General features: G+C 48.1%; 1 protein-coding gene across 1 annotated transcript in view; it reads right to left on the bottom strand.

Moving 5' to 3' along the window:
* Hunk (hormonally up-regulated Neu-associated kinase) overlaps positions 1-16610 on the bottom strand; it is a 105761-nt gene that overhangs the window by 54814 nt on the left and 34337 nt on the right. The window contains exon 2 of the mRNA XM_021643610.2: positions 5425-5717. Coding sequence (XP_021499285.1) covers positions 5425-5717 — 293 coding nt within the window. The remainder of the gene's footprint in view (positions 1-5424; positions 5718-16610) is intronic.

The raw sequence follows: 16610 nt of genomic DNA, 5'->3' as shown, positions 1-16610 counted from the left end.
TAAAACAAGTTCACACTTGTTTTATTTATCATAATTATATATATATTTATTTATATTTATATAAACAAGTTCAGAGGAACCAAGTGCTCCTCTGAAATCCTGGGGAGACTATAGAATATTCCAGAAAGAACCTGGGCCTGCCCCCAGGAAAGGGCCATCCCACCGTATGCACAAGGCTGATACTAGTTGAATTCATTCCATTTTCCTTCCCAGACCTCTGGGGCTGAGCTCAGGCCTAAGCCACAAGGCCTGGGCATACTCAGCCCTCCGAAGCACTCAGAACACTTGATGTGACCTACAGAAGCTGCACACTCCTTACAGAGCAGACTGGCAGAGACTCGGGACGTCCGAGCCATCTGCCCACTGTAGGCTATAAGCAGTGGAGATGGGATAGAGAGGGGCGGTCTGGAAACTCTAAGCTCAAGCTTCTGACAATACGAATCAGTCCACAAAAGGGCTAGAACTACAGCGTGGCAAAATCTACCATTTGCGACCCTGTTTTTCAAACCCAATTACACACACAGCCTTTGCTCTAGCCAGTGCCTGCAGACAGATGTTTGCTTCCATCTGAAGGCCCCAGCAGTTCCGGGATGTGAGCAGACAGCGGATCCCCTCTCACCTGCCTCCCTCTCCCTTTCCCTCTGCTGGTTAAGATTTATGCAACCTGCCCAGGTGGTGCCTGCTTCTTGTCAGCCTCCGGAGAACAAAGGGCCTCTCTCCCCCACTGCTGTCCCCTCAGGAAGGAGGATGTCTCTCCAGTGCTGATGAATGAGGAGGGTCAAGGCCCTGGGCAGGGAGGTGCTAACACTTGTCTAAGCACAGGCTGCTGTTCGCCTTTGATCTTGGAGCCCTTTCTTCTGGTCCAGCAGGCCTGCGGCTTGTCTCTTCCTGCTTAGGGACAGCCGGTTTTAGATTACTCTGGAATGCTGTGCCTGTAGACTTTGATTGGAATCTCTTACTGTGACTGACCAGAGGAGTCTCAAATTAGTTTCTCATTGCAGTGTTCTTGTGGGTTCAGGTTAGGAGTCAAGCTCTGTATACAACATGCAATTGTCGGATGGTGATTTCCTGCTGGGAGAGTATTTTGGAGGGTGGTCATAAAACAAACTGAGTTGCTGGGCAATGGCGGGTGAAGCCCAAATCTGAGAACCAAGCTTGAATCCACAAAAGTCCAGGAGCTTACAGCATCCTCCAACACAAGACCTGCACAGCCAGTGGCATCCCTTCCGACCGTTTCCCGTGGTTCAATCTGTTCACTCACAAATCTTTCCACCCAAGACTCTATGGCTTCTCTGAGATGCTAACTTCTCTTATTCATTTAAAAAAAAAAAAAAAAGCCTAACCTCAAAATAATTTATGAACGTTTTTATGAACGTTTCTCCTCCACTACCACATGAAAAAGAAAATTCTCTAACACTGGGGTAAATGGTGGGGAGGGGGACCAAAGGAATGACAGTCAAAATATGGTGATGGCCCCTAAATCAAAAAAACATTAAAAGTCATATGAAATGTCTGAAAGTAGAGACATTTGGATAAAAGACACCTGTGACTATATGATAAGAAATATTTTAGTGGTTGTCTTAGCAACCCGTCTCCCATGCCCATGCAGGGCGACACATGCTAACACGATTTCCAGAGGGCTGGGGAAAGAGCTTAGTCACCGCCATGCTTGCTGTACATGCTTGCGGACCCGAGTGCAGGTTCCTGATACCCACAGGAAAGCCAGGCTCGGAGGTGCATGCCTGCAATCACAGCACTGAGGAGGAAGAAACAGAAGGCCGGCCAGCCTAATTCAACCAAGAAAGTCAAGGCTGCCTGAGAGACTGTTTCAAAAAAAAAAAAAAAGGTGGAAAAGCAACTGAAAAAAAATCCATTGTCAACCTCTGGCCTGCGTATGTATGTGTACTTACACACACACACACTCACCGTGACTTCCAGAGAGAAAAAGCAGCTATACTTGTCAGTCTTTCTGCTTTCTCTCTTCTAACTCTAAAAGGCTTAAGCCTGAGCCAGTATTGGATTATAAAGCTATTTCCAAGGAGAGAGAGGAAGAGGAAGGGAGATGTCGAGGAGAGTTTTTTAAAAGCGCCCCGTCTCTGCTATCAAAACATTATTAAATTCCTTCCTTTGACATTCTGACAGTAATTGCAGTGAGGGATTGGATTTTGTTAAAATTACTTTAAGGGGCTGTTGAGAATTTCCTGCGGGGGAGACCTGTGCACCTCACAGGATCCGCTTGAGCTCCCTTTGTTGTCCCCCGTCCTGAGAAGCCTGGCACTTGTCTGATTTTTGGTAGCATGGAACCCTGGGGGGTGGGGGAGAGTGCTATGGAACACTCCGCTGCTTGCAGTCCCCTGGTTCTATTTCAAATATGACCTACGGAGTCTGTAATCCAAGCCAATTCAGTCGTGATGTTTCTGCCTCTGTCAAACAAAGACAGAGCCAGGCATCCATTCATCATTTCCTTACACAGCTAGGGGATGACTGGGCACACAGCCAAAACCACTGTCACACACTGCACATTCATGGACATTCCTTCCCTTGCTGACCTACAGTCAGAGTTCTAGCAAAGCATGACTGCCTGAAGTGCGTGACTAAGGCTACAGGCATGGAGCGGGTCCTCACCTCCGCGGGGAGTAAGCGACAGGAGTGCTGGGCGGCAAGGCAAAGCCAGCCCAGCAAAGCCCTAAGCAACAGGACATTCTCGCAGCTGCCCCTGGTTCAGACACAGCAGGGCAGAGCATCCCATGTGCCCCAGTCTCACTGCGGGGTACACAGCCCTGTTGGCAGGAAGTGCCAGTTTACTGAGGAAAGTCCTTCACTGGTCAGAAAGGAACGACTTTCAGAAAGATAAGAAGCGGCATTCCAAGATGAATGCTAAGAAAAGACATGCTTCTGCAAAGAGCTGTCACATGACCCAGGAACTCCCCATGAAGAAGGGCTCTCCAGAGCGGCAGACACGTGGCCACATGAAAAGTCCACTACCAACACTTGTCAAAGCATTATCACAATGGCCCCAACAGGAAAGCAACCTAAACGTCCATTAGCAGGCGGAGAGAACAATAGACCATGGTGTAGCCACTGAAATATTACTTGCCCTTGAAAAGGAAGAAAGAACTAATACAGTCTATTCCATGGAGGAACCTGAAAAGCTTTATGCTGACTAAGACACCAGCAACAAAAAAACATGTATTTTATGGTTCTATTTATGTAAGCTATCTAGAACAGGTAAATCAGAGACAAGCAGTAGATAAATAGTTAGCAAGAGGTGACAGGAGGGAAGAATGGTGAATGAAGGTCAATAGGAACAAGGCTTCTTTCTGAGGGATAAGAACTATTTTAAAATTGGATGTAGTGATGGTTGCCCAGCTCCGAGTACACTTAAAACAATTAAATTGTGTTTTATATTGTGAATTTTACAGTTATATCTCAATTTAACAATATTTAAACATGCATTTAAATGCCTTTGTAGGCATTTATAAATATACACATGCACATTTTATGCCTTGACTTTGCTTTTTAAAATGAGAGTTAAATGACTTGCAATTTTTCTCAGCAACATAGTAATTACCTAAAATCTTTAAAAAGCCAGGTATGGTGGCACATACCTTTAATCCTAGCACTTGGGAGGCAGAGGCAGGCAGGTCTCTGTGAGTTGTGGCCAGCCTGGTCTACAGAGTGAGTTCCAGGATAGCCAAGGCTACACAGAGAAACCCTGTCTTGAAAAACCAAAACCAAAACAAACCCAAACAAACAAACAAAAAAACCACCCAGACATTTATTAGAGTGTCTCTCTCTCTCTCTCTCTCTCTCTCTCTCTCTCTCTCTCTCTCTCTCTCTCTCCCCCCCCCTCCCTCTTTTTCTTTGTTATCTTTGGTCTGGTTTGGGTTCTTTGTTCTTTTGTTTGTTTTCACTTCTTTTGAGACAAGGACTCACTTTGTAGCCCTGGCTAGGCTGGAACTCATATGTAAATACGGCTGGCCTCAAATTCACAGAGATCCACCTGCCTCTGTCTTCCATGTATCATTACACCCAGTACTTTTTGTTAAGATTTCATTTTTATTTTTGATTATGTGGGGGGGGGGGGTGCATGGGGAGGGGAGATATGAGTTCTGTATCCACAGAGGCCACCAGATCCCCCAGAGCTGAAGATGCAGGCAATGGGAGCCACCCAACATGGGTGCTGGGAACCAAACCTGGGTACTCTGCAAGCACTCCAAGCACTCAATATTTCTTGAAGGGAAATGGGACAAGGAAATCTATTTTAAGCCTATTTTTACACAAAGACTTGCACTGTCAGCAACAATAACACCTCTATGAATATAATCTCCATTCACTTTTCTTCTACATCCCTCCCCACCCCCAAAGCTGGTAAAATGAGCTGGTAAAAGCAAGCTTGGGTCTCATGGTTATCCACAAGGTTCGTTAGGCTTCCAGAGACTATCCCTTGTTTTAAGGGCAAGTTCACAGTCTGAGTGGTGATTCCACTCAACAGAATAAAGCAATTCCAGAGCCGCCACCCTCAGACAGCGAACGTGAGGATACCAGTGAGCTGAAAGCTGTCCACACCATCTCTGCACCACTGTTCTTGGGGCACCTGGCCGACTGGTCCCTTGTGGTGGCGCTTGAGTTTCATGGTTTTTGTTTTGTTTTGTTCTGTGCATGTTCTATTTATTTTTCTAACAATACTTTTGTTTGTTCTTTGAAATATTCATACATCATACAATGTGTTTTGGCTTTAACTGGCACCTTGACACAATCTCAATGAGGGATCTAGAACAGGTTGGCTGTGGGCACGGCTGTGGGGGTTGTCTTGGCTAGTGGGGAGAGCCTGCCCACCGTGGGCATCGCCATTTGCTGGGCCAGGTAAGTGTGGGGAAGGCGAACAAATCACCACTCAGCAAACACTGTTCTCCACTCTCCACTGTAAACTGTAATATTAGCAGCTTCCAGCTCCTGCTGCCTTTGACGGCCCCACAGTGACAGACATAAAATTTTGAGCCTTTTCCCCTTAAGTTGCCTTTGCCAGGGTGTTTTAATCACAGCAACAGGAAGTGACACTAAGATGACTGACTTTGGAAATAAGAACGGTGGCAACCCTTGCCTGGCCCTCACTATGTCCCAAGCACTTTTAGGGCTCTTGCCTAACACCAGCTCCCCAGAGAGACATGTGTCCTCACTCCCATTTCACAGGTGAAGAGACTGAGCTCAGAGAGGTGACGTGATGTACCCAGAAACAAACAACCCTTACAGAGCCCAGACCCAAGCCTCGGGGCTGTGGCTTTAGATTCAACTCTTTGAACCCCTACCCAACTCACAAAAACAGCTCACAGGACAAAGCCACAAAATAATAGTAAGAGAGGCCGCACGTGCTAGCCCTCGCTAGCACGTTTGGGCCCGGAGCTGGCTGCGCCCGGCGCTCACCTGTGGACCACCCCAGCCCGGTGCAGGTGCTCCACGGCGGAGATGAGCTGCCGGATGTATCTGCGGGCCTCGGCCTCGTCCAGCCGCTTCTTCTCGTAGATCTTATGCATCAGGTTGCCGCCGGGGCACAGCTCCATGACCAGGTAGTAGCTGTTCTCTGTCTCTAAGATGTCCAGGAGCTGCGTGATGTTGGGGTGCCGGATCATCTGCTGGATCTGCCCCTCTCGGCGCAGGTTCTTGGTGACGTAGGTGTCCTTTTTGGCCCTTTTCTTATCGATGACCTTGATGGCTACCTAAGGTGAAGCAGAAAGCAGAGCTGTTGTCAGACACTGCAGGCAAAGGCCATCCTTGGGGGGAATACAGACCAGAGCACGTTCTCTGCAGCAGGGGAACCTAGGTCTGGAGCAGATTGGGGGCTAGAATTACTTGGCTGCCTAGGATGTGCAAGGCACCATGAATTAAACAGTTAACATCATGGGAAAAAAAAACTAACTAAAACATCAGGAAAAAAAAAAGGTTCTTTATTAAAGAAGAAAAAATAGGATTAACTTAAGCCAACCTGAATCTGGGCAACTCAGCAAAGAGTCCGCATCAAACTTGGCTCTCCACAGGAAGGGTACAGGGATGAGACACATTTCTTCTGGAACTAAGGACTCTGCCGCTTGCTCATGGGACTCACTGCCTCCCTTCAGGTGACCCCAAGGCCGCACTTCAGAAGCAGCCACACCTATACCCTCATCTTCAGTTCTAGGCATAGTTAGAGGGCCGGGATGGGACCACCCTCAGATGCAGCTAACTCAACCTCAGCTCTGCCGGCTCTGCAACCTGCACAGTCTACGTCCAACTGTCTCTGGCAAATCACCTTTCAGGTGAACTCCCAGCCTACTGTTGAGAGTCAGCCTCACGTGTCCATCACCCACAGATTGACCACAAGATGACCGTGTCCTAAGCACGGGACGGAAGAAGGATAGAAGGGAAGATTCTATCACCCATGCAAATCTGTACTACCCTCACCTCTTTTCCTTTAGGGGGTCACCTCTTCACCCTTCAGGTCCTAAGGCACACCTCCCCCTTGGTCCCCTCCCAGTGTGGCCAGCTGTGAGCAGGATGCCAGTTCATCCTGCCAGAGGCCCACCTCCCCATCTGTCCTTCCTCATGGCTCACTGAGTTGCTCCCTTGTGCCCAGAACTGCGACCTCTGAAGGGCGCTCTGGAACAGAGCTCAGAGCCCCTGGGTGCGGCAGAAGCACAGCCAGCAGCCTCTGTGTTTTCTTTTGGAATGGCTAGATTCTGTGTCTGCTGCACGGCGCACTGAGCGCAACTGCACGTTGGCGCAACTGCACAGAGACGCAGGGTGCACGGAAAGTGTGAGCAGATGCGCTTGCAGCGAGCAGCTCCCATGGTAATCTTCTGCACAGAGATGCAGGGTGCACGGAAAGTGTGAGCAGATGCGCTTGCAGCGAGCAGCTCCCATGGTAATCTTCTGGACATAGTTCATGATGATTAGAACTCGAGCGCTCATTAACATTGAGGTGGCTGTGGTTATGGATGCTGCACTATGGACTTCAACACACCACACACGCAGGTAATGCTCAGTGGGTGATGGGGGTGTTAAAGAGCCTGAGGGTAGAAATAATTTCACAATATCCACACAATCAAAACATCACACTGCACGCAATAAACATAGGCACGTTGTAGCTGTCAATTAGACCTCAGTTGAGCTGCAAAGATACTATTAATAAAAAGAAAATAAGAAAAAGCACGAGCCATAAGCAAACTTAAATTAGCCAGACTCTGGCCATTCAAAGACAGCCTGGACTACGGCATCCATGTCTTCACAATTGCATGACCTTTGCCCAGGCCTCTCCTGAATTCAGTCTACACTCTAGAAACTGAATAGAGGGGGCTGTAGCCCTGGTTTCCGGTTGAAGTGTTTTTGGGTTTACTCGCTGTTGTATGCAGAAGCATCTGAACATTTCCTCATCATCCCCACCATGGGCTATTGGGGGTCCAGCCTCTCTCCAGTGTGTGGCCAGACATCCTAAGTGCTTCTGCCACCTTCCTGGCACCCTACCAGACCAACTCTGGAGATGGCTAAAAAAAGCCACCCAAACCTCCCTCACATGCCTGCACACCGAGCCTCTGTCAGGTGTTCAGATGCTCATGGCTAAAGTAGGGCCTGCTGTTGAAGGAGGGTCTTGTGCACTGCATCTTCAGATGCTGATTTCAGTGCCCTGAGATCTGGTTACTGTCCTGACATGTGGAACTATCTCCTGTATCCAAGTGATGTAAGGAATGCTACCCAATTATCCCTGATTGGTTAATAAAGTCACTGACCGCCTGGGCTGGGCAGAATAGAAGTAGGCAGAGTTGAGGTTCCCAGGGGATCTGAGGTCCAGAGGCCATGAGGGAGGAGGAGAGAGCAAAAGATGTAACAGGAGAGAGGACAGAGATGGAGAGGAGAACAGAAGGTTACATGGAGTGACATACACCAGGAACATATGGCCAAGAGCACCTTACTCTGAGGACTGGCCTGATGGAGCAGTCCAAAAGAAACATGTGCAAGTATTTGGGATTTTGTATGGGAAGAAGACAAGATAGTTTAGAGGGTTGATACCTGTCCAGCTCTAATGCTTTAAGGCTTATTGTAAATCTAACAAGTTTCTGTGTCTTTTATTTGGAAAAATAGCTGGTTTAGGAATAACTGCTGCTGTAATAATGTCCTGCATTTAATTAGTATATCCAGAATAATTCATTTTACAGCCTGTTCCTCTGCACCTCACAGAACATTACAAACAATAGTGGCCAAGAGGCTACTAGCCAATGGATGAGTGAAGAGAGAGTAGCTCTGAACCCCCAAGTCTATTATGGCTTCCTAATAAGCAGCTTCCTCCTAATAGGAAACTGCAAACCCTTTATTGAGAGATATGAAGAACAAACCAAGGGCAATGTGCAATCAGCAAGGGGAACACTGGCTGGAGGAGGCTTGCTCTGCTCCTGTCTCACAGGAGGCCACCTTCCTGCCCCACCCTTATATCCCAAGCCAGGGCTTACAGTCCACTGGAGCTAAAGTTACACCCTGGCTGGGTTTGTCTGAAACTCATTCCAGATGCTAACCTCACAGCTGGATCAAGTGCACTTCTTCCTGGCTCCTCTGTGTGTGTGCATTCATACATACATGTGTGTGTATGTATGTGTATGTATATTTCTGGGACTGGAGAGAGGGCTCAATCAGTAAAGTGTTTGCCTTGTAAATTGAGGGCCTGAGTTCAATCCCCAGAACCCACTGGGGGGAAAAGCCTGGCATGGGGTGCATGCTTGCAATCCCATCAATGGTGAAGCAGAGAGACAGGTATTTCCCTAGGGCTCGCTGGCCAGTCAGGCTTGGGCAAGTTCCAGGCAACTAAGGGACCTTGTCTCCAAACACAAAGGGGAGAGCATCTAAAGCACAACCGCGGCGGCTGACTGGTGGGTGGTCTCCATGAAGATGTGCACACACACACGGGCACCCGTATGAACACGTGCACCCTTCTGCACACACATATATGCATGCACATAGATGTGTATTATTGCATAGGCAGACAGACAGGCAAGCAGCAGACATACCTTTGGGGGGATGGGAGGATGCTGAAAAGCCACAACTGAGTTCTGCTTCTGCTTGACTCTGAATGAGTGTTTAATAATCCTTTGGCAATGAAGTCTTAAAAGTACCAAAAACAAACAATAGTCTGAAAGCTAGCAAAAATATGACCTCCTTTTTTTTTTTTAATAGAGCACACAGTTGCTGTTGGGATAATTTATTTAGCTTATTAATTGCTTGTCCTGGGCTGAATAATGACCATCCAAAGATATTAAGTGCCAATCCGTGGATTGTATCGACATGCCTTTCCTTTGGCTCTGTAGATATGGATAAGGATATACTGAGGTTAACCTGGGTTACCAGAGTGGGCCAATATACCCCCCCCAGTGTTCTTTCGGAGTGCAGGCAGAGGGAAATTCAGGCGGGGCACAGCAGAGAAGGAGGTGGAGAAGGGATGGGGCCACAGCTAAAGAACACTAGCAACCAATAGAAAGAAGAGAGAAGCCTCAGGATCAACAGAAAGCTTTGCTGGTGCTCTGATTCCAGACCTCTCGTACCCAGAACTGTGACATAGTTAATCTCTCACAATTTTAAGCAGTCAAGTTTGTGGAAATTTGTTACAGCAGCAACAAGGCCCGAATAACTCTCCAGGAGACGGGGAGGGAACATCTTTACCTAAGACAAGATTTTAAGAGTGCATGGCCAGGCTCCATGCCCACACTCCTTGCAGCCACAGACAAGGCCACCTTCTACCTGCACCCACCTCACTCCTCTCTGCTCCCAGCCTCTCCTGGCAGTTAATATGAGCCCCCACAGGCCAGAGACCAGTCTCCCAGGGAATCCTGGATTCTGCGTTAAGAGCTAACTCTAGCCATCGCAGGTTCCTCTTTGTAGCATGATCTATGTCCTGGTAAACCTCAAGGTGGCCCAAAGGCTGTAGAAAGTGCACAGCACACCCTTACTATACCACCCTCCTTCTCAGTAATCAGCACGATGTTGGAGACGGACTGTGACACTCACCATCACTGACTGCTGGGAAGCGGTATCACACCATACACTTCCAGCCCAGGAAATGACCCAAATGTAAAATGGTGATGTCTACATTTTTATTGACTGGGGATCACCTTTGCCAAATAACCCTAAATTGAACCACTGTATGCCAAAGAATGTCTACATTTCCTAGCCATCTCCAGGTCTCTCGACAACTTGGAAGGGAATAAAAGGCAACGGCGTGACTCACAGCAGGGAGTACCCCAGATGACTCAAGGCAGGGAGCACCTCAGATGACTCATGCCAGGGAATACCACAGGCCTTCCCCTCCAGCCATCACCTCAGGCCTTCCTTTGAGCTGTCTCACAGAGGTCCATGGTAATAATAGCATGGAAACAGGAATCCCATATGAACCCCAGGTTCATATCCCAAGCCCTGGACCTGTAGACGTTGTCTAATTAAGACAGGGGTCTTGGTCAACATGATGGCACTTGAGATGGGAAGGTTGCCCCACATCAATGGAAAGGATGAAAAAGATCAGACAGGCACACGGAGAAGAAGGTTACGCTGGGGGATGGGGAAACAACGACTAATCCAGCTGCCAGGGAGCAGAGCAAAGCAGGCCCCTTCTCAAGGGGCCTGGAGGGGAAATGGCCCTGTTGTCATCTTGATTTGGAACCAATGGAGTTGATTTTGGACTTTGGATCTCAGATACTGGAGAATAATTTCCTGTTGTTCCCAGCCACCAAGTCAGTGGTAATTTGTCACAGCAGCCCAAGAAACTAGCATCATATGTCACCATCACATGACATCTTATTTCCCAAGTTCTACCAGCTGAGCAGCCCTATGAGAACACCCTGAAGGGCTAAAGCTACCTCAGGGAGAGAAGGCTGTCAATTTAGCAACCTCTCCATCCTTAAAAAACAAAACAACAACAACAACAAAAAACTGGAAACAACCAATCTTGCTAACATTTCACTCAACACTGACAGACTCCTGATAATGCTTACATGTGGAACGTCATTCTGATTACACAGAACCATTTAATCAACTGCATGTACAACAATTGAAGTGGGAAACAAACTGAATGGGAATCAAGGGAAAGGCAATCAATGGCCGATACAGGGGGGTCTGGGGTTTGATATGATGGTAATCAGAGACCTGTAGGAAAAAGTCTAACACCCATTCCATCCAGATAAAAGCCAATGTGGACATGGGTCTCTGCCTGAAAAAGAAAACTGTGTTAGGTAGGAGAGTTTTAAAGGAAAAATGTGTTACCAAATAATTGTAAAGTAAGCAGGTCTACCATGTTCTAGACGCTGGGAGAAAGGACAACAGTGGCTGAGACCACTACAAAGCCAGTGAGGGTCAGGGACATGGCGATACTGTGTAGGAAGTTGGTGTGTGTATGAAGAAGGTCAAGGGACAACCTAAGCTCCTGTCTCCCTGAGAATCACAAGAAAACCAGTTCTCTGAGGTCAGTGAACCCGAGGATCCGAGTGGCAAAGGCTCTGAGAATTTTACTGCAATGTCTACTTTAAGTCTAGAGAGGTATCTCTGTGATTAAAAGCACTGGATGCTCTTGTAGAGGACCCAGGTTCGATTCCCAGCACCCACACTGTGGCTCACAACCCCTATGGGGCTACAACACCTTCTGGCTCCTGCAGGCACCAGGTACACACACGTGGTGCACAGGTATCCACGCAGGCAAAACACCCATACACATAAAATAAAAAATTTTAAACGACAAAAGAGGAATCTATTTTCAAAGATGACCCTATATTCCCAGCATGCTCAGCGGCAGAGCTGTGCAAAGGTATAATGCACAGCAGCGGAAAGATTACTAATGAACTCCTGTACTCATAAGAAACAGCTTGCTTCACAGGACTGTGACCTCCCACCTCCCTTCCTCTTTCCCTGTCCAAACAAACCCAAGGCCCACCCAAGATGGCTGAAATCATCAAATCAACATTCAAGTAATGAGATAAGCTCACTAGAAAGAATAGAAACCCCCTTAAGATTAGTAAAAAATAAAACAGGCAGAACTAAAGGAGAATAGGAGAAGGCTTGGCCCTGCATGGAATCCAGAAGGAAAAAGACCTGTCACAGAAAGGAAGCCCACTGCCTTTGTCCTATTTTTTTAATTATTTTTTTATTTATTACAGTTATTCACTTTGTATCCCAGCTGTAGCCCCCTCCCTCAGCCCCTCCCAATTCCACATTCCCTCCCTCTTCTCCTTATATGCCCCTCCCCTAGTCCACTGATAGGGGAGGTCCTCCTCTCCTTCTCTCTGACCCTAGCCTACCAAGTCTGGACTGGTTGCATTGTCTTCCTCTGTGGCCTGGCAAGGCTGCTCCCCCCTCAGGGAGAGGTGATCAAAGAGCCAGCCACTGAGTTCATGTCAGAGACAGCCCCTGTTCCCCCTCCCAGGGAACCCACTTGGAGACTGAGCTGCCAGGGGCTACATCTGTGCAGGGGTTCTAGATTATCTCTATGCATGGTCCTTGGTTAGAGTATCAGTCTCAGAAAAGACCCCTGGGCCAAGATTTTTTGGTTCTGTTGTTCTCTTTTGTCCTATATTTTAGGGGTGATAATGTGAAGGTCATAGGTGGTGCTGACATCACAGGTGAACACAGTAATGGTCCACAGTTCCACAGGCTAGGTCTCTAAGTACACAGAGCACTTGGTACGGTATCCTGCACCTCGTGAGCACTCCTTAAATTGATGCCATTATAATCACCACTTTCCTTTCAATGAATCAGCCTGCAGAGATCAAGAAAGCATTTGGCTCCGGTCTGCTGATGGAAAAACATACGCCTCCTTGACCCCACAGGTGTGGCCTATAAACAAGAAGCCCGACCCGCCTTTCAGTGATTTGAAATCTCTGAAATGGTCTTCTTTTCAGGCCCGAGGCAGTGCTCTATCAGTCCAGTCTCTCCCATCTATAAAGATTGACTTGGTTGAGAGTGTCTGCACAGGACCAGAGCTAACAACGTTTTCAATCCATCCTTCTCCTGGATTCTCCACAGTCTTTAAAACTTTCATTCTCAAGCCAGATCCAGAATGATGTACCAACTCCCTAATGAGGAAACTTGGGTATAAAATGAGTCTTCCGAGTGGCTGAAAGGAAAATAGACTCTTTTTAACATCACAGAGGCATACACACATTTTACACATTTCACTGTGAATGCTGGGTTTCAGGGAGTTCATGCCTTCATCAAAACGCTTTTGTATTGTAACGTTTTAAAGATCTAACCGCTCAGGGAACAGAGGCCTCACAACTCAATTTCCTTTTATGGGGAAATGAGCCCCAAAAAGCTTTTGGTACAGAGCACTTTGGTTTCTTAATGGATATTATCTGCTAAACTGAAATTAATCTTTCGTACCTTAATGAACAGGCATTCAACATTAAAGCACACTGAATCCTGTCCAGGTAACAACTATGATCCAAAACTGACTCGCAAATTCGCAAGCTTGCTTGCAGGGGAAGCCTAGATTATTTGCAGTGGTTTGAAGTTACTAACACTTATAAAATAAATTGCCCTTCCTTAAATGCGTAAGTTGAGGCCCTAACTCCAGCATGACTATACTTGGAGACGGGACTTTGAAAGAGGAGATTAAAGGTAAAGTGCTGTTGGGTCCATATGAAAGCAGAATACAGAGCCCTAGTTTGTCACTCTTTGTTCTACACAGAAAAGGCCATGGGAGGACACTGCAAAGAGGGAGACAGGCCTGAAGGTGAAACCTTCCAGCACTGCCACTCTCAAGCTTCTCAAGCCACAAGAAAATAAATATTTTATTTAAGCCACATGGTCTATGGGTTATCATTACGGAGCCTAAGCAGACAAATGGGCCACAGACATCTTAAAGTTTTACAGGGTTCCACACAGGAACCTGCTCAGTCACCAAGGGGCAGTTATCAGAGCTCCTCTCCTGCCCTCAGCGTGCTTGCCACAGGCAACCCAGGACGCCTAGCATCAAGGTTCAGCACTGGCAACACTCAGGATCCAAAGCTGGCCAGAGACTTCTCACCGTGTACCGCTCCATGGCTTGGACCTCTCAAGCCACCCTCACTGGTTTAAACAGTGGAGAATGGATTATGTCTGCCTTCCAGGATGCTAGAGAGATAAATGAACGCTTGACGGGACAATTGCCAGATTCCTGTCAGGGCTTTTGTGTTTTGCACAAGAGGAGAAGGTGAAAACATAAGGCAGGGAGCAATCCAACTTCCCCACCCTGTGTAACAGCCCCTCAGTTCCCTAGTGCCATGAGAGACGGAATCCGGTATCCCATTCCCTCTTCCTCCCAGGCCTAGCGCCTCCTGCTTCTCCTGCTACCAGAGCCTCCGGTCTTTGGACCAGGTGACTTTTCTCACCTAAGGGAGGTACCTGCCCCCTCCTCTACTGCCCTGCATCTGATGATGGCCACAGGAGATGATTGACAGCACTGCTCTTCGTCCCATGAGTTGTAATACACCTACCGCCATCTGCGTGTGGATCTTCCAAAGGCCCTTCAACCCTGTCACCTCTGCCCGCACCTTCCACATATCCACAGGCTGTTCCAGCTGGCAGCCTCATCCCTCCCATCCCTAACTCCATCCCTAATCAATCATCAAGGCCTGTCAGCTCCACCCCTTAAGTCTCCCTTATCCCTTCCTCCACCCCTCCACTACACTGACCTGGGTCATACTGCCCTGATAATATCTTCATCTCTCCCACTCTGCTCCCCACTCACCCTGGCCTGGAAATTCCTCCCCTACACACAGTGCACCCAACTCCCACTCCCCTCTCAGAATCAGGTTACACTTTCTATCTCAACTCCATCACCCTGTTCCTCCTCCCTCTCTGTCACACCACACACAGAGAGAGGTGGGGCAGAGAAAGTGGGAGAGGGAAAGGGGGTGACCACTTCCCACAGAGGCAGAAATTGGGTTTGGCCTTCAAGTGTTTAGTGAAGTACTTAGGGTCAACAAGAAACAAGAAGGGAAGGAGAGAAGGTGGGTATGGGTAAATGGGTGTGGTAGGTACATAAAAGTTGTTCGTAGAAGGAAGGATAGATGGACGGACAGATGGATGGATGGATGGATAGTGGATGGGTAGAAGGAAGGATGTAAAAATCCACCAATACTCCACGAGAGCTACTATGTTCTTGCTGACCTCTATGACTGCCTGGGAGAAAGCTAAGCATTTGAGGCCCCAACTTCCTAAACTGTAACAGAGCAAAACAACACCTTTGCTGCATCCATGGAAAATGGAATAGTGAATAGCACCTGTGGACATGGACCCAGCTGGTGGATGACTATGATGAAGATGTCACAGAGCCCCCTCTAATAAACATCCCATCCTGAGAGTGTCTCCTGCATCCTTACTAGTACACCTACCAAAGCACCCACAACCCACTTAATCAGCCCTACTTTTCCCCATAAGTCCCAGGACTTCAATAAAAGTGCTTTCTTGAAGGCACACAATTCTCTCACCCCGCTCCCTCCCAGGCTCTGGGGTCAGTCCTGCTTGAGTGTTCTCATCCTTCAGAGCCCGCACTCTTCCTAGAGCCCATACCTAGCACCACTCCGCATGTGCCCAGGGCCCAGCTGTGTCAGGGGCTCAGTAAGTGTGCTCTCAACTACAGATTTGAAGGAAGGAGGAAAGTGAGGAAGGATGGACAGACAGATGACCCCACCACAGCCCTCCCGCAGTCAAGTATGTGCTCCATGGCTCTACTTCCAACAGGACAGCAGAATTTGCCTAGGCTAAATATTAATTCTAGGAAGTGGGTACACAGGAACAGATCAGCTCTGGATGAGTGCTAGCAGAGAGACGTAGGACCACTGCCAAGTTCAAGAGCAGAGCCAGCCAGCCTTCCTGCAGCTGGGTAGTCTCGCTCCTGAAAGTGTAGCTAAGAGTTGAGGCTGAGTCATAAGAGAAGAGGACTGAAAACTCAAATCACCAGCATAAAATCAGGAGCTCCAGGAATCCCACCCTGAGCCCGGAGGGAATCTCATTGTTCCCATCCTGCCCCCTTGTGCCCTCCAAAGCCCCTCCCCCCACAGTTACCTCTGGATTGTATCTCAGCCAGGTGCCTTTCTACATCCCAGACTACCTTAGTCTCCACAAAAGCAGCTCATTTAAGGATACAGGAAAGCTGCCTAAGAGCCAAGTCCATGTGAGCACACCCAGACCCCCCATTTTTCCAAGAAGAGCCAGTGTCCCAATAATGCCTGCACAGCCTCATCTCAGCCACCCCTATCTGTCCTTGCCTCCCCCAGCTGCCATGCTGACTGGGCCCTCAGCTGTTTCTCAGGCCACACAGGAAGACTGCTCCAGAGGCCTTGACTACATGCCCACTCCCACAGCTTGAGAGACTTTGAGCAAATGTTTCCTCTTATAGAGACCACCTGTGGACTCAGAATCCCCTAACCTCTGTCCTATCCTCCCACCCTCCAGGCACTTATCACCTCTGCAATCCATTGGCATGCACAGAAGACAGTCTGTACCACAAGCCTAGGAAAGATGGCCACTGTTCCTTTACTGGCATGTTCTCAGCATCCTGCACAGAGCAGGCACTCAAGTGAGTATTTCTGCAAAGGCTTGAGGGAAGGTGGGAAGGAAGGAAGAAA

The sequence above is a fragment of the Meriones unguiculatus genome, chromosome 17, assembly GCF_030254825.1.
Source record: "Meriones unguiculatus strain TT.TT164.6M chromosome 17, Bangor_MerUng_6.1, whole genome shotgun sequence".
Lineage (NCBI taxonomy): Eukaryota > Metazoa > Chordata > Mammalia > Rodentia > Muridae > Meriones > Meriones unguiculatus.
Note: the sequence above shows the minus strand (reverse complement) of the source record. Positions and strands in the feature narration are given on the sequence as shown.